The sequence below is a fragment of the Anas acuta genome, chromosome 1, assembly GCF_963932015.1.
Source record: "Anas acuta chromosome 1, bAnaAcu1.1, whole genome shotgun sequence".
Lineage (NCBI taxonomy): Eukaryota > Metazoa > Chordata > Aves > Anseriformes > Anatidae > Anas > Anas acuta.
This window is the reverse complement of record NC_088979.1, coordinates 110178750-110197267: the sequence shown is the minus strand read 5'-3', so window position 1 is coordinate 110197267 and position 18518 is coordinate 110178750. Positions and strand designations below refer to the sequence as shown.

The 18518-nt window shown below is 36.0% G+C and overlaps 1 protein-coding gene across 12 annotated transcripts in view; it reads left to right on the top strand.

Annotated features, from left to right (window-relative positions):
• The window catches only part of EPHA6 (EPH receptor A6), a 521188-nt gene that overhangs the window by 266206 nt on the left and 236464 nt on the right, over nucleotides 1-18518 (top strand). For all 12 annotated transcript variants that reach the window (XM_068692642.1, XM_068692557.1, XM_068692578.1 and 9 more), the window contains one exon: nucleotides 3593-3928. In XM_068692642.1, coding sequence (XP_068548743.1) covers nucleotides 3593-3928 — 336 coding nt within the window. The remainder of the gene's footprint in view (nucleotides 1-3592; nucleotides 3929-18518) is intronic.

Below are 18518 nucleotides of genomic sequence, written 5' to 3'. Positions count from 1 at the left end.
CAGCAATTAAAAAGCTATTTAATCGTCATGCAAATTGGCATGAGGGGCCTTGAGTATGAAGGGTGTCTGAGGGTTTTTTCAGTACTTGCAGGCGGACAGTCATATACTTTCAGACATCCCTAACATAACAGATAATCTTCTCCTTATTCATTGAAATATGAATGTACAATAATTCGTGTTTTCTCTTATAAATGAGAGTTAAATCCCAAATCATAAATATAACAACCTTCACTTTACAGTATATGGTTAAAAAAGTTATTTTATCTACCATATTGGCTCTTTGGCTGATACTGTCTACACAGAACTACAAACTAAACACATTAAGATAGACAAATCCAGGCAAAAGAAAAAGCTCTCTTAGTGCCTGGATGCACATTAATTCCTATGTTTTAGCATGCCAAACTTATTGAAGGGACATACAAAAACTAAGCTGTGATAACCCATTGTCATAGTATCTGTAGTTTATGTAAGATTAGATTTGAACCAGTTTTAAAACATTGGCTCCAGTCCTATGAGTGATTACACACATGCTTAATTTTAAGTGCATGAATATTACCAATTATTTCAAGGGGATAACTGATCCGCTTAAAGTTATGTACATATATAAGCGTGATTAAGGATCTTCTTCCGTATTCCTAAAACTCCTTATTGGTTTTAACAGTGGGAATTTGTTAAGACCAGTCATTATTTAATTCTCACAGAATGTTTTTGGGTGAAGCACAATTACTCCTTTCTTCTGCACATAATTACTAAGAACTGAAGCTGAAGTAATCTGTGCTGGTTTTAGCTTATTTCAGTTGGAGAACTGTTTTCCAGAGTAGCTACAACCACCGGTGTCACAGTAATTTCATGGGAAGTTAAGAGATCTGTGAATCTGAGACACTAAGGTTATAGAGGCTTTTTTCTACCAACTCAGCGTCTTCAAGGCTGTACCTTGTCTCTGCTTTCCACACCATTGGCAAATAATGCAACAATATAAATAGCAGTTGTTAACAAGTTGCATTTGTAATACTTACATATTACAGTATGTATAATGCTACAATGTTAGACTTATCACAAGGTCACACTCAAAAGCCAGGAAGGATATACTCAAAATATTCTCTGGGACTGTAAAAACTGCAAACTACAAAAATAATTTTCCTCTGCCAGGTTCCAGAAATACTGATCTTCATTCAGTACAAATAAGTCACATACCATTCAGCTAAATGACTCCTTGATACTCCAAGCAATAACTGCTTTTCACTGTCAGGAGCTTTTTGGCTGCTAACCATAAACTCTGTGCAGATAGATACATAAATACTCTCACATTCAAAATATTTTAATCCTTCTTGTCCACTGAAAAAAATGCAAACGTAGTAGCTCCAAGTATTTTAATTATCAAGTGCTTGAAATCTAGTAGCCAACTCATCATTCACCTTAGGGCAAAAATCATTCTAATAAAACCATAGCCTCAGCTGTTTAACGTTACAAAAAATATCAGAAAGAAAAAAGGAACTCAAATGTTCAACTACAATTCACAAAAAACCTTAACATTTATTGGTTCACATGATCCCTCCTGTGCCATACAAACTTTTTTTTTTCCTTTACAAGCATTACAGCTTTTATAGATACATTTAACACTGTATAAGTAAACAAATACCATCACTTAAAACTATAAACTTTGGTGAGCCGAGCAGTGACCTTTCTTCTGCAACTATTATTGTTTCTTTCCTTCATTAAAGTTAGTATTTCTTTTTGATGCAACGTGTAGGTACAGTTGTATAGATGTTTACGGTTTTTTAGTAAAATATAAGATGAAGTAATGTTTTCTGTTAAGGTATAGTCCATTTTAGTATCCTGGGTCATCTTCAAGAAATAAGGACTTGAGTAAATAGACTTACTTCAGTAGGTACATATTTCAAAGCTACTCAGGGGCTTGATTTTTTAAATCTCACAACATTTTTGTTCAGATAAATACAGCTTAAAGTTTGAAAATTCCATCCGCATATCAGTGCTGTAGTAATTGGTACTATTAAGGAAAAAAAAAAAAAAGTAAAATAATGGAATTAAATTACTCGGAAAAAATAATATAACTTTTTTTTTGAGGGGGGGGAATGGGATTTGAGGTCCTGGTTTATATATGAAATGTCAGAAGGACCTTTGATTTTTTTTTTTTTCCCTTTCTAATGTAAAGTTTAACCATTCAAAACTTCATAGCTAAGTCTTGATGGCAGGTTATATAAATCATGAAAAGCTGTAAAGCAAGCTTAAAGTTTTCAAAGCTCTACTAACCCCTGACTAAACCATCCTAGTGCGTTGTGATTTTCTGATGAGAGCTGGGAATGTAATGTTCATTCAGCTCACTATAAGCCCAGAGTTCACCCGTTAAGTTTAGCACAGTCATTTTACATAGATCAAAACCTGGAGTATAAGGCTTTGCGTTTTGCCAGATCCATGTTTCTTGCCTAATTTTTATGGGCACTTTTTTGTTTTACATACAATTTGTTTTGAAAGCTGTGTGTTTGTGTTTGGTTGAAATACGCTAGCTCTAAAAAGAAGAATATGCTAAGTAGAGATAAGATTATTTAGAGTTCCTCTAACAGTTTCCACCTTCATCCCTTCACTAATTCCTGTCTGAATATGCAAAATCTCAGGTGATTTACTTGTGGTGATACACAGAAAATCAGCATAACAGCTTAAAACTTGCTTGGTGTCCCTTGGCTATTGTGGGATCCACTGGAAATGGGTCACTTGTGGTTCCTCCAACTGTACACAGACAGCTGTACCACTTGTTGGCTAGCTAAGAGGTTTCCTATATTCTGCCTGTTGCTAGTACTTACACATTCCTCCTCACTGTGGTCTTCAGGAACTATTTTTTCTCCTGTTTTGCAACCATCCCTTTAGATCTTTAGCTTGTAAGTGGGATGTCTTTGCTGTTAAACTGATGCTGATTAGGTGCCGGGCAGGGATAAAAAACATGTAAACTGTCTCTTGTGCCTAATACTCTTAGCCTGTTGCTACCCAGCTCTGTTAATGAGTAGCAGCAAAGAAATCCCCCAGGATAATAGCAGCGAAGGATAGAAAAAATATGTGGTACTAAAGAATTAATACAAACAACTTCACTTCCTGTAGTTATTCCAAAGCTGTCATTTATTTACTTACTCAGTTTAACTCTTCTAAGACATAGAGGATCATAAGTATCAGAAAAGCCTACCTGACTAGGCAAAACATAAGGAAATAAATTCTGTGGTTGGAACTCTACAGCTCCAGTACCCCACAAGTCAAAAAGTATTTGTGCAAATTTAGGTTATCAGGTCTAGCTTGGACCTTCCCAAGTAATTTATATGTTGTCTTAAATTATTTCTGAATTAATTCTAGTTCATTTAGAGTTTTCAGCTTCTTATGACCTTACATGTTTATCCTTCCTGTTTAATTTTCACGGATTTAAATTATTTAGATAATTTTAAGTTTTTCAGTTGAATTCACTATTCAAACATAATCTTTTCAACTTCTTGCAAATAATTGCCTTAAGATTAATATTATATTTTTGGGTGGTTTTGCCTCCAAAGCAGACAACAGACGCTTAACAGGCTTTCCCCCTCCTTCTTTGCAGGGCCACCTTCTGCTCCCAGGAACGTGATTTTTAACATTAATGAAACAGCTCTCATGTTGGAATGGAGCCCCCCAAGTGATACGGGAGGAAGAAAAGACCTCACTTACAGTGTCATCTGTAAGAAATGCGGGTCGGATGCCAGCCAGTGTGAGATATGTGGGGGAGGCATCCGTTTCATCCCCAGGCACACAGGTCTCATCAACTCCTCCGTGACGGTGCTGGACTTTGTGTCGCATGTCAACTACACCTTCGAAATAGAGGCCACGAATGGCGTCTCGGAGCTGAGTTTCTCCCCCAAGCAGTTCACAGCTATCACAGTTACCACAGACCAAGATGGTAAGTCTCACCACCGCGCGTCTGTTACTGTGCCCCTGTCATTCGTGCACTTTTTATGGGTATCATTTTGCTTCTTGGAACTCTGGGTCAGTGAGTTAGGATGTTTTGCAGATTGTTATGCATTTTTATGTGTGAGGACTTTCAGTTTCTGCTGATGAGGCCACTGAATGCTTTTGTCAGTTGGCCCTTGACCCCAAAACACAGGGCACAAAAACACATCTTTGCTTAATGTGTCTTCCTGTTTAAATGAAGTGCATACTTTAACACAACCTGAGCCTACCAGTGGTTTGTCACAACTGGAGTCTGTGTCTGATGTTCTTCCAAGTCTTCCCTTACAATTTCAGTTTTGAAAGACTAAAGCACCACATTACCCACCAATTTCATAGTTTAAAGGTGAAATGAAAGTGAATTCATTTCCTTTAGTATCCATGTTTTGTAGTACTAATACAGCATGATTTACTCTAAGATGTTTCAGCATCTGTATGAGCCATTTCCTCAGGTGAGATATCATAATGGATTTTTTGTTACTTTAATTGTCAACTTCATGTTATCATTTCTGAGATTCCCCCACACACCATTTCAGTTCAGATTCATGTTTAGGGCAGTCCTTTATGAGAAACATGGGTAACGAAAAGAGCTCTGTAGTTTTTTTCTGCACATTTTTCCTCTTCCATCTATAGAAATACTTACTATGCCAGCAAAAAGCATCATAGGTTACCAACAAAGCAATCTGTATAGCAGTGTTATCTTCTGGCTTGTGCTACTGTAGATCAGAAGGTTATTTCAAAATTATCCCTTGCTGACTTTTGTTCCAGAAATGTTTTTCACCTACTGTGCAGTGACATTGCAACTGTAGCCGAAGTGTTTAATGTAGGACACGAGCTGAACTGGCAAAACTAGGTACTTTGAGTACCAAAACCTTTGGTTGTGTAAAAGTAATTAGTAAAAGTGCTAATGTTCAGGAGGATCCTGTTATGTTCCACTTGTAGGAAGGCCCTGGGTTTTTTCGTTGATTAGCCTAGCAAAAATCTGCTTACCTGTGTATCTGGGACAAGCAGTTTTGTTGATGAGTTAAGTAATGACTTATTCGCCTTTGGGCATGCCAAAATTAACAGCTTGCTGTGATGATGATGATAATGACAATGATGGTAATTCTAATAATATTCTTGAAAATGGTTTGGGAAAACAATGAAAACTGCTCACTTATCTTTAATGTGATGATAGTAACAGAACAGATGATTATATAAGATACTTAATGATATGTTCCTTGCAATGAGAATTGTCTTAAGCTCTCGGGCTATGCATCACACGGTGAACCTGTACCTCACTATTGCTTTCTCATCAGAGGAAAAACATGCTGCTAGAATCTACCCCTTTGGTATACTTACTTTCAGATGTTTTGTTACATGGTACAAAATGCAAGTCAGTAAGCATGCACAAGTGGAGGTCACCAGAGAGATGGTTTATTTTTAAACTGGCCAACAGCTGTCTGAACACACTGTGAATTGTATTTAAGTGGTGGGCTTTTAAAAAATAATACATCTTTTGCTGATGTCTGGTTCTGGTTTAAGGATATAGATTTTCACCGCAGTTTTCTCAAAACAGGGAAAAGACCAATGTTCTGATAATTTGTGACACACTGACAGTAAAGTCTAGAGTGTAGGCTGCTTGCACTATAATAATTCTTACATTGCTAAAAATTCTATTGGAAGAGCTTGAGAGAATTTAAGACCAGATTTCCAGAATATCAGTATGTTTATTTGGATATAAAAAGACAGCTTTGCAGGGGGAAGCATTGTAATAAATGAAATAGAGGCATCTATAAAATGCAGTTATAAAGATAAAATATTTTTTGTAGGCTTAGAAACTGTGTCATTGCATAAAATCATAAGAATGGTAACTATATATTTAGATGAAAAAGAGAGAAAGATAGTGTCATATGGAATAGTCTTTGGAAGAAAATTAATGGGGTTTTGGTTGATGGAAATTGAGAAGAAAATAAACATTTTTTTGTGAGTTTCTTTTAGTCATGAATAAAAAGTGGTAGTATGAAGAAAGTTAGGGTATCTTACCTGAGAAAACAAAGCTGTAGAACTAAAGCTTCAGACCACTGCAGAGATTTTATTAATGTTTATAAATCACGCTGGAGTTCTCTGAGAAAAGGATTTATGACTTTTTTTTTTTAATTTTATTGGTAGCCAGATACTACTAAACAACTTACAGTATTTTTCATGCCATATTTACCAAAAATACTAAATAATTGCCTTTATATTGCAAATATTTTCCAGCTGTACCACCAAGCAGCAAGCTCACTGTTGCAATCTTTCCTTCTAATCTTAATTATCCTGAAATGGACACTACTTATTGCCTGATGCTGCAAGATCATACACGTGTTCGTATAAATGAAAGATACAAGATTATAGACATGAAGTGACAACAAATCAAAAATGTCTTAGTGTGGGCAGGTACTACATTACCAAAAGTCCACACTTGAAACATTTTTTTTTTCCTTTTGATGTGGCTAATTTGAAAAATCTAGACCTATAATGAATTATACCATGACAACTTATTTATCCTATGTTCATATTTTTCTTTTATATGCATCTTTTCATGCATACTGTTGTAATATTTTTTGCTATATACATTACATGCTGATAGATCTCTCTCTATATAAATTGTTTTCTTCAATTATTTTATCTTTGTTAAGAATATGGAACAATATATTTAGCTGTTCTAAATACAAACCATTCTTGTTAGGTACAAGAATTTACAGTAGCTGAGGAGCTAGCATTTTATTTTCTTTGAGCATATTGGATTTACTTCCCTCTAGTGGCCCCTTCTTTTTGACACTTTATGTGGAATTAACAGATAGTTCTTTAAACATGCAAAACTGTTAGTTTGTGCTTCAGTGCTGTTTTTTTTTCTTCTTTCTTTTTGGAGAAGATACTGCTGTTGGTATTTTGCTGATCAAATTAGTGCAGTGAATAATACCATGCGCATCCACAGAAACTGAGAAATTGTATTCTACCCCAGTTAGTGAGCAGAGAGTGAGAGCATCAGAGGGAGCGTAGTTGCTGACAGGAGAGGTGAACTACTTCAGAAGTGATTAAGGCTCATCTCTAGGAGTTATACTACAACTAATATTAAAGTCTTAACATGCATGTAATGTCTGTACATGCAATCACCATCATCAGCAAGATTAAGTACAACGCTGAGCTCTAACAATGGCAAGAAGCAAACTAAAGGGAAGTAACACTTACTTTGAAAAGGTTTTGCAAACTGCAACCCACAAACCACTTTGCAATTTGATGACTAAAGCATTACTAGATCTGATCGAATACTAAAGAAAACTTACTGACATTAATGCAAGCTATATAAAATCAATTTGTTATCATCCATGACTCGTTTAGTTATTAATTTTGCACAAATATTCATAAATTCAATAGCCTTCTTTTCTGGGTTTCATAAAGAAACAAAGTTTATGCAGTCTCATTGTCTGTCAGGCACCCTGAAGAACTCTGAACCCAACTCGAGTTTGATAACAAAAAAGATTTCCCAGATACTGCATTCTCTCAACAGAAGCATGAAAAAACAGCCCTTAGGTCACTTATGCTCACCAAGCTGCCGGTTGGGTCTGCAAGTTAAAAAGCAAGCTGTGTTAGGCTGGACTTGAGAGGCCTACTGACAGACCACTTAGCTTGTATATCAGCTAGCCAGTTAAGAAAGTACACGTATAATTGCTGTATGACCACAGCATGTGCTGCCTTGTCCAGCAAGTGTGACAAAGATGGGGTAGGGATGTGCTGGAAAGCTTAGATGTTGTGATGGAGAATGAGGGAAGGTCAAGTATAAGCCACTCTTTCACTGTTTTGTTTTTAAATGTTTTAAGATACCAAAATAATCCATACTTTAAATTCAGATAAATGGGCAGATAAACAGAACGAGATTCTGCTCAGTAAAGCACTTAAGGAAAGTCCTTGTTCAAGGAAGAACATTAGCTCGAATTAAGTGCTTTCCCAAATCACTGCCAAAGTAATTTGTGAACTGAAGGGTAAAACATTTTCCAAAAAAAAAAAAAAAAAGCTTCATCAGAAATGTTTAGTAATACTGTTGTTCTGCAAAGTGCTATGATGCCTTTTCTTTGTGGGGACGATAAAGTTTTATACTGCAGTGAGTATGCTGAGTGTGAAGTAATTGTACTCAATCGACTTTAAATCATTGTGTAAAAAGGCAGCTGAATTGTAATTTATGTTTCCCTTATGACTAATGGGAGGAAGAGACACCTCACTACATAACTTTCTGGAGTCTGCCTTGCCTAAAGAAAACTCAGAAATACTTGAGGTTTTCATGCATAATTTACATAGTAAATGATGAATAATTAAGCAAAGCAGAACTTAAAACAATAGTTCCTATTTCCAAATAATAACAAACATATACATTCACTCAGTGAGCATTCATATGTTCTGTTACCTGAGTATAAAGGGCTTTTTTGACATTACATGTGAGTGGAGCTGTGAGACAGGTCCTGAGTGTGTGATTATGTACGTATAGATGGATTGTGGCTTGCTCCATTCCAGTCCCCCATTTTCAACTGTGTGACCAAGGAGTCTCTGACTGAGTAGTTTCCTCCATGTCTGATCTGCATCTTCACCTCATCGTGTTCCTCCTGTGGGATTCTGCACCCGCAGTCCCCAGCTCACCTTTTTTCTGCCAGCCTCACAAGCAGCGACCTCCCCTAAAACCACAGGCCAGCCATGGGACGTTTCATGGGCATCGTTCCTTTCATGGGTTTCTTCCGCCTTGGCAGAAAGTTAATGCTACAGAGAAGTGCTCCTTCTGCCATTGCAACCCAGACATCTCATTTTATCCCTCCTCAGTCCTGCATTTCATGAGTGACCCTGGTCTCCCCAGCATCGAAGACCTGCTACCAGTGGACAAACTGTCGCGAGAGACTTGGCTCTGTCTGTGCACGCACCCTATCACTGTGCTGAAGACCAGCCTTGTTTTGCAGTGTCTGTCTAGTGCAGACAGTCTGTGCCTAGCTGAGGTATTGGGGCAGACTCTGAAACTGCAAATCTGGCAGGGTTCCTTTGTCTAGTACATTTTATTTTCTATCCATTGGCAGATATATTGTAGGTGATGTTTCCTAACCTGGTGGTAAAATCTTGCTGGTTTCTGAAAAGGGATTGCCTTTCATCTAATTCGTGTTTCCAGATAAGTTATGGCAAATTCATTGCTTGTGGTATTGGTAGTTCTTCAGATGTCTTTGTACCCTGGTGCAGATGAGCTGTATCAACAGCAGGCTCTTTTCACTCCCTTAGAGCTGTGGGAGCTGAGGAGTGCATGGAAGGATTTCAGTGCCTCTTCCAGGACTTAACATGCCCTCATCGTCATTCGTTAATAGCATATATCATGATGTTAAAAATGCAGACAGCACAAGTTGCCTCATCCAACTGTAAGCAAAGCATCTCAGTAGCACTTCTACCAGGACAGTTTTCAGGATCAATCCCTCTGGCTGATCACAGCATAGTTTCAGGACACTTGTCGGGGTGGGAGAAGAGTGCCCTGTTCACTAATTCTAAATTGCATGGTAGCATCTGACTTTCACCCTAATCAAAAATCAACCTTCCTTTTCTTCCCCTGAGCCTCAAACCTCTATAGATGTGATTGTCCTTTGTGACTTTAAAGTCAAGAACATTTATCTTCTTATACTGGCATGACAAAACCCTTTAAAGCATCTTCCAAACTATTTATGTTAATGGTTTCTAAATCTAAAGGAACAGCTATTTGTAATAACCGATTGTCAAAATGGAATAGCAGGTCACATAAAAGCCTGTTATGAAACAGTCACAAAACAGCCTCCAGCAGACATTACCAAAGCTCAAGCCACATGATTTGATTAAATAAGAAATGTCATGAAAATTTCATAGATGACAGTAAATGAGAAATTTATGGCATTTGTGGACCTAGTACCTACAGCTGTATCGATACTTCCACCAAACCATGTCCTGTTAATAGAACAGTACAGAGCACTGCTGCCAGTGCTATTCACGTGAAAAAATTGAAGGAAAATGTTAACATGGTGGTTACTAGCTAAAGATAGTCTGTAAAGGCCCATACTGAGTGTAGCATGAAGACAGTAAGAGAGATTACCAATTAAAAAAAAAAAAGTTTGAGATGTGCAGTCCCTATGTTAAGACACATTTGAATAATGCTCTTTTCCAATTACACGTTTGATTTTAAAAAGATTTTCAACATTATTCAATGAATATTCATGCTAGTCTGTGAAACTATATGTAGATATATTCATATTTATCTCAGTGTGTGTATACATTAAGCATTTAAAGTTGGAAAGAAAACCACAAGGAAAAATGCTAAGTCTTCATTCTCAGACTTTTTCAACTCAGATGCTGTTGAACACTCTTCAGGTCTACCCAAAGATTCTGGAGCCCCCATTATAAGAAACACATAGACCTGCTAGAGCAAGTCCAGAGGAGGGCCATGAGGATGCCCAGAGGGCTGGAGCACCTCCCCTATGGGAACAGGCTGAGAAAGTTGGGGTTGTTCAGCCTGGAGAAGAAAAGGCTCCAGCAGCAGCTTTCCAGTACTTAAAGGGGGCTTACAAGAAAACTGGAGAGGGACTCTTTGTCAGGGAGTGTAGTGATAGGACAAGGGATGACATTTAAAAATAAAAGAGGGGAGATTTAGATTAGGCATTAGGAAGAAATTCTTCACTCAGAGGGAGGTGAGGCACTGGCACAGGCTGCCCAGAGAAGCTGCAGATGCCCGATCCCTGGAGGTGTTCAAGCCAGGCTGGATGGGGCTTTGGGCAACCTGGGCTGGTGGAAAGTGTCTCTGCCCGTGGCAGTGGGGGTGGAACTGGGTAATATTTAAGTTTTTTTCCAACCCATACCATTCTATGATTCTGTGAATGAAATGCAAAGTTTTGAGGAAAGGTCTTTGTGCGGCATGGTTGTTACTCACAAATTTTCATCTGCTGGCCTCTGTACAGTTAGATGACTTTTTGCTGATGATTCTTTGATTGCTGAAATATGTCTGATTACTACACAATAATCACAGGTGAAAAATGACTTCAAATAATCTTGATTTCTATCCTGGAGATTTTTTAAATATTTATGAATTTTCTTTACCAAATATGGCTTCTTTCTGCTAGCAGATATTGATGTTCAGTCATTTCTTTAATGCAGCAAAAGTCAACCTGATTCCACGTACTTTCGTTTCTCATTCACCAGTATTATCCATTAAGCAAGTCAGACTCCACATAGCTTTAAGATATTTTTTCTTTAAGTTATGCAGTATGAGGAGACAAAGTGAAAGTCTGGCTTGGAGGAGTAGGGAAAAGAGGTTAATCAATACCACCAAGTATTTTTCCCATAATCTACTTATCAGTGCAGTCTTTTAGATTTTATAATAGTTTCTTTCATTGCATAGCACAATATTATTTATAGCCATTGGTAATTTGTCTATGACATGCATTTTTTCAGCAAGTTTCTGTTTTCAGTTGCTGTCATTACATGTATAATACCACATACAATTTCTGCAACAACTGTGTATTTAATACCAATAGTTTCTCTCAGTTTGTGAAGGGAACCTTTGTGGAGAATACTGTAAAATAATGGTAACACATAAATTGGTAGGCATGTAGCACTGGATAAGAAATATGCCTTTATTTTTTTTTGGTCCTTTTATTGTCAACAGCTGCTAAGGACACTCAGCACATTCCATGATCGAGGATAAGATGTTTATTCATCAGTTTTGGAGACTTTAAATGAAATTTTCAACTAAGCTTATTGGTGCTATCTGCACTCCACTCAGTTAAGAGCCCTCTTAGAATAATCAAGCACATTTCAGTTAGCTGGAACCTCTTGCCATGAATGATAGAGTTTGAAGAATGATTATTGAGTATTCTAGTCAGGGTAGGGTACAAGAGATTTCAGATATAAACTGGTGCCTTAAGTAATTAGAAACCTCTGGCACAGATGTTAATTGACCGACTTACGAAATTCTTCAGAGTTACATTAGGAACCTTCTGTTTTCAAAGTTTACCTAAACATTTCTGAAAGCTATTTCATTAAAAAAAAAAAAAAAAAAACACCTCTGATGTTCCCAGTATATGACAAGTGAAATGAAGACTTCTGTTGCTTTCTTGGCAAGAGAAGTGATTTTGGTCAAGGGTAGTAAAGGAAGACATTCATCATGGCTAGTCTATCTGAAACAAATTGTGTTTGTAGATGTCATGACTTTGAGACAAACCTTTAGGGAGCATGAAGGACATGGTAAATTACAAACCAATTCTGCTGATGTTTGCTATGGGGTCTTTAAAGCAATTATGTTGGTAGCAGGTTGCTCCAATTCATTTGCTTCTTAAAATGTAGTTTCTTCATTACACTCAACAACCCTTCTCCTTCCACTTCTGTGACTCTTCCATATGCATTTGCCTTAGACTCACAGTTTGGAAATAGTTTTCATTTATATACGGTAATGGCATTAAATTGTGCACATTGGCATAAGGTTGAGAGCAGACTCAAAATTATGTAGTTTCTAAAGCTTCAGAAGTCTATTTATTTTACAGTTCTGTTAGCTTCCAGATAACGTTTCTAATAGCATACTTTTACCTTTCCCTGCTCAAATCAATGAGGGACATCTGTTTGCTATCTTCATATTCAGATAAATATGTTACGTACTTAAGTGTTTTATCACCATTGTAAAATTTATAGTGGATCACTGAAAAACTCACATAAAAATAAAGTTTGTTCCTCTGAAAATATTATAGTAGCCAGGATATGTACATTTAATATTTAGTTTAGAAATTTATATTGCCTTTCACTATGCAGTCATCAGTCAGACTTCACGTTCCAGTCAGAATCCCAGTCTGAAAGAGATGGGGAGGGAGGGTGAAAATCGGTGTCAAGATTGGTCAGTGTATTGGTAGGCAGGAAACAAAAGAAGGGAAAAAAAGACACTCTTAATCTCTAAAATCTTATTTCTATCTAGCATGCAATCTCTGGTTCCCACTGAGAAGTGGGTTTTGCGTATTAAGTATGTATCTTTTTCTTTATCCTCTCTTAAGACTTCCCTAAAAACTTCTTACAAGCAGAAATATTGCCAGATACTCAAAATGTGGCTACAGATTCTAGAGCAGATTTTTCCAATAATACAGTTTCACACTTCATTGGTCCTCTGGAGTGAGCACAACTAATTCTGTGTTGGACTAGCTATTCAGAGTGTTTTGTCTCTGTTGTTTTCACTTACTAAAGTGACCTGGAAGTTAGCAAAAAGTGTATCAGATAAAAGTGCTTGAGCTTCTTGTCTGCGTGTGGAGTCATTATGATAGCCCAAAGGAGAAGGAAGGTGATATGCATGGGCATTCCCAGGGAATACATGAATGAAAGGAAGAAGCATGTGAATGAAATAATTTAGAATATAAAAATAAACCAAACTAAATAAATTAAATAAAATATATTTAAGAAGGAATGCCTTCAGCGATCTAGACCAATTTGTTGATGGTTTCTTTCTTGCAATAACAATGTCATTTTGTACACTCAGTATTTGAAAATTCTAAACCAAATACAAGAAATTATATAATTGCAAAATTAGGTCTAATGTCCCAAAGCTGTTTCACTAGAAGTCAGGTACAGATGTCCCGTTGAATGAAATGGAAGGGACATCTGGCTCAGCTAATGTTTTCATGACATTAAAACACATTGCTTGTTTTCTACTCTAGTTTTGCTTAATTCTTTTGCCTTCATCCACAGCACTCAGATAACTAGGCACAACTTTTCCGCTGAAGTTAATGGCAAAACCCTAAAAATTGCTCTGGTATTAATTAAATCCCATTCTCCATTGAATTAAGGTATATTTGCAAGAATGATTTTTGTGCTCATTCTGTCTGAATATAAAGTAATATTTTTAAGTCTGTCTTCTCCATATCATTTTAAATAACACATGCAGTGGCTTTTAAATCATGTGCTTTATCCTTATTTGTATTGAAGGGTTTAGAAATTAACGTGCATTATCTAATTGATTCATAAATTTTAACTTGTTATTCATTGCAGACAGCTAATATATGATCCTGTAAGTTCCTAACAAGTTGTTGAGCCAGTTTCCAACACTGTATTTTACAGTTTAAAAATAAATGATTATTTGATTGTATTCACTCAAGTAAGTCTGGAAAACAAATTGTATAATTCCAGCAACTGGCTCACACACACATATATAGTAATATTAAACTCTAGGCTTCATTTTTTAAAATTAGATTGTTCTCCTAAAATTATTTAGCACTTCCTTTTTTTCTATAATTAAGAGTCAATAAGGACTAAAAAAATAAATTACAGGGTAGGGTAATAGAGTAATGGGATTCAGGAAGTTCTGTCTGTAGTTCAAGGATGATGGGCTACAGTCTATCAACAATAGAAAAGATACAAGATTGCCACTTCCCTGTCAAACTAGAAATGTCATTTACTAATTAGACTTGAGGTGACTTGCCAATATGTCAATTCCAATTGTTCATAGATATGATTTATTCTAATAAAGGGAAAATATTTAAACTGATAGTTAGCATCCCTCTTAGCTAATTTACAGAAAGTATTGATTTCAGTTTATAAATAATGCAAGTCTGACTAGAATCTTTGGAGAAAAGAAATAGAGAAAATCATATTTTTCTAATGTGAGAAATACTATTTGTCTTGAAAATGCTTGCTTGTATTTGGAAGTGAATTTTGCATGGTCAAGGAAACAAGTTGACAGCATGGAAGATTAAAGTCTGTACCTTTTCAGAAAACATGTGTGACTGTGGAGCTGTATTAACTTAGTGTACTGGTATATTTTATTTTGATGCCAGCTGATTAAAAGAGGAGCGTAGCTTTATCTACATACGTCTCCCTGACCTGTTCCTGTATTAATCATGTTCAGTGGTGCCAGTTTCAGTGGGAACTTTTGGTATATAAAACAGACTGTAATACTAAAAAACTATAATCTCAGATGAACAAAGTTTTTTTGGGGGAGATTTTTGAAGCTAAATTTCACTGTGAATAGTCTCTCATGTTACAGCCCATAGGAGCTGATGTAAAAAGAATTAAGTTGTGTCCTGAAAACTCCACCCCTTGGCAGATACAGCTCCTGTATCCCATTTAGCCACCTGCACCTACACTGTTAAGGGATTAACATGATATTGTAATGTCTTTACACCATATTCCAAAGTATGTATCTGTGCAATTTTGTGGAGGTTCAGGGACATACAGCAGGGCATAGTTATCTATTTTCTGAGTTATCTATCACATTTGCTTCATTATCTCCACCTCCAAAACTCTAGCTTTTCTGCTACGATCATTAATCTATGACACGGCTGGTTCATAACGATGGCCTGACATTTTTAGGTAAGCACCCACGGTGTTAGCTGCAATACTGGGTGGTGAACAATTCCATAAGCCAGATATGTGCATGGAAAATAGATTCAGATCTTGTTTTTCAATGTTCATATATACAGTTGCATTCTGGATAAACTCTCTAGATAACCTTTACATTCTTATAAACATAATAAATCTAAACTCTTTTAAACAGCAGTGGGAATAAATATTCTTCATTTTTCTATTTTCCATTTTAATATGATGGTTATAATGTCAGACATTGAAAATATGGTTTTCTTGTGCAGTTTTAGGGAGAATAAGACTGTAACATCTTAAAAAATAATTTGAGTGGGTGGAATGAGCAAATCAGTATTCTTCAGTCTCAGTCGATGCAGGATTAAAAATAATTAAAATCTCAATCTGGAATTTATTCTATAATTGAATATAATGTAAAGGGTAAATATATATCATATTTGCTATATATAGATTTATTTCTATATAAGTATATATTATGCAAAACTGTCAGTATTTGTATAAATAGCATGCAAATAGTGATTCGCCGCTGATTTATTAGTCTATCTAGTATAAAATACATGATGGTATGTTAAGATCTTTGTTTGATCAGAAAATTTTACTTTGTTGAAATATTTTAATATAATTTTTTAATATTTTAGTCTTTGCCAGATTGATACATGAGTTACATTTCCACATAGCACTAAAATTTTATTTCCATTAAAACTGTCCAAAACTTCCAAAAACGTGTTTAGATGCAATGCAATCCATTCTCTACTGTCTACATTACTCTATATTTAAACTGTCTTCCCATATTTCTAAGACTTTGCTTTGACAGGTAACATTTTAAGTACCTGATGTGCGTATAATCTATTTCCTGAGTATTGTGAATTAAGCAGTGATATGACCAACACTGAAAAGCTGTTATGTCAGGTTACAAAATAAAGTGGGATAAAGTAATGGGAAGTGGAATTCCTGTTACACAGCTCCTGATACACACTGTGGGTATTCCACCGAGTGGGAAAGTACTCACAGAGTAAGGACAGGGTGTGCATGTTTTCTGCAGGACTGACAGGTGAGTGGCAGCTTTTTGCAGGAACTCAAGTCTCATCAGGCACCTCAGTGAAAGCAAAGCACTGAGAGATGCAGTTCACTGAGCACTTTTGAAAATGCTGCCCCATCACTGAGATGCTTAATGGAAACTGGCTTGTTTTATAAACCAAGCCATTAGTACCGTCTCAATCGATAAAATGCACTGCAAGTGTTATATTTATTTCAGAAGGATAGGGGTCACATATTATCTCCTACACCGATAGAAGTGTGGAGTAACTGTGAAAGCAAATGGTTTAAACACAGTGTGCCATTTAAGCACTTCTGATCTCTGATATAAGGTGGAACACCTGAAACTGCAAGGTTAGTACACCTAGCCTTACTACTAGGTGGCCAGTGGTATGACCAACCAGCTTTTTCAGTTTCTTAAAGAATTGAAAATTCTTTTGAAAATTCTGCTTATAAATTATTATATATATTTTTTGTACTACTTCTATTTTGCTCTTTTTTTTTTCTTTTTCTTTTTTTTTTTCCTGGATATTTCTGCTTATCTATTGAGTTTGTTTAAATACCTTTGCCGTAATCAAAGATGTTGTAAGTGTATTAGCTGTGCTCTTTGGACTTTTAAGCGTGAAGAGATCCCATTATTCTGAGTTAAAGCAATGCGAAATAGTCCTTGTAGCAACTGCAATATTTGCAACAAAAAATAATAGTATCACAGATTTATTGGCAGCAATACAAATACTCCAGAATTTAATCAAGGAGATTGTATTACTTATGGTGACTTCTCACAGCCATTTTTATGCAACATCATGTATTCATTTCTTTGATAAATTATTTTTAAGTAGCTATAAAGCATCAAATATTAAATATATATACTTAAGTTACTACTGGTAACTTCATTTTAAAAAAAATGAAGGTTCCAAGGTCACTGGAAATTATCTCAAGTAACTTTTATTATGAGTCATGTTTTATGTTTTACTATGCTGTCTTTAATTATGTAAATCTCCTACACTTTTTTGGTCAGGCCTCCATGATAACAGGTCAGTGTTATTCCACATCACCTTCATCTGTCCTTTGTCCCTTTTGTCCTGTTTACCACGGTTTTCCAAAGCTTAACCTCGATGTGCCTTTTTCTCTGTTGTAGGTTTTCTGCTGCATTCATAGTCTCTAGTGTGTGGTTGCTTTTATTCACATTGCAAGCATGACACCACTGGTCCTTGAAGGCAAGTAGGGAGAACTGCTCAAATTTTAGGAGGTAGGGGATAAGACTTGGCACATAAAACCATGTATGGCATAACTATCCACAAGGCTCGCATGCCTCTGCTGAGATGCAGATGTCCTCTTTTTTCAGACCTAGGAGAACTTGAAGCTTCCTGTAGCCTTCACTGACAGTTGAATGTACTCAGCATTTGTACAAGCCAAGTATACAAAAATGATGGAAAAAAAAAAAAAAAAAAGCTTAGACCTAACCCAGTAAAAGTGAATACTTAAACATTTTTTTGTATTATTTTGAAAATTAATCTTTTTTTTTTTTTTATGAGGAAAGAACTTTATTTTATTTTATTTTTAGTGACTCCTGTAATAAGTACTGCTTTGCTTCCTTTTTTTTCTTTTCTCGAAGTATATTTCCTGTATGGGAAATTTGACTACAAAGCACAGCATGCTACTTCAATGAATGAAAATTTGGGAAGGTAAGCAACTCAAAGTAGCAGAGTAGGAGCTGATACTCCTGTAAATCCAAGGAACTATAGCAAGTCTGTTGAAAGAGAATTGCCCTCAAATCATCCTTGGCTTTTTCACAGCTAAGATGTGGAAAAAGCTTCGGTGTTTGAATGACACTAATGATCTCAAAACAAAAATATGGAAGATTGTTGAAGATTTTAAACCCTATAAAAGCTGTAACAGTCCCTTTGTGGATGGAAAAATATGATTGAGGAAAAGCTAATTTGAATAAATAAAACAAAACAAAAAATGAAAACATCCTTCTGAAATACTCAAGTTTGGTTTTTACTCTTGTTAAACATTCTCAAATGACTTCTTAGGTTCCACTGACCAACATGGTTCCCTGGTAGGATGTTTCTTGCTCTGTTATACATAGTATGGAAAAATATGTGAACTCATGCTTATCTCCTTCTCTGTATATTTTTCTTGCATGTGCA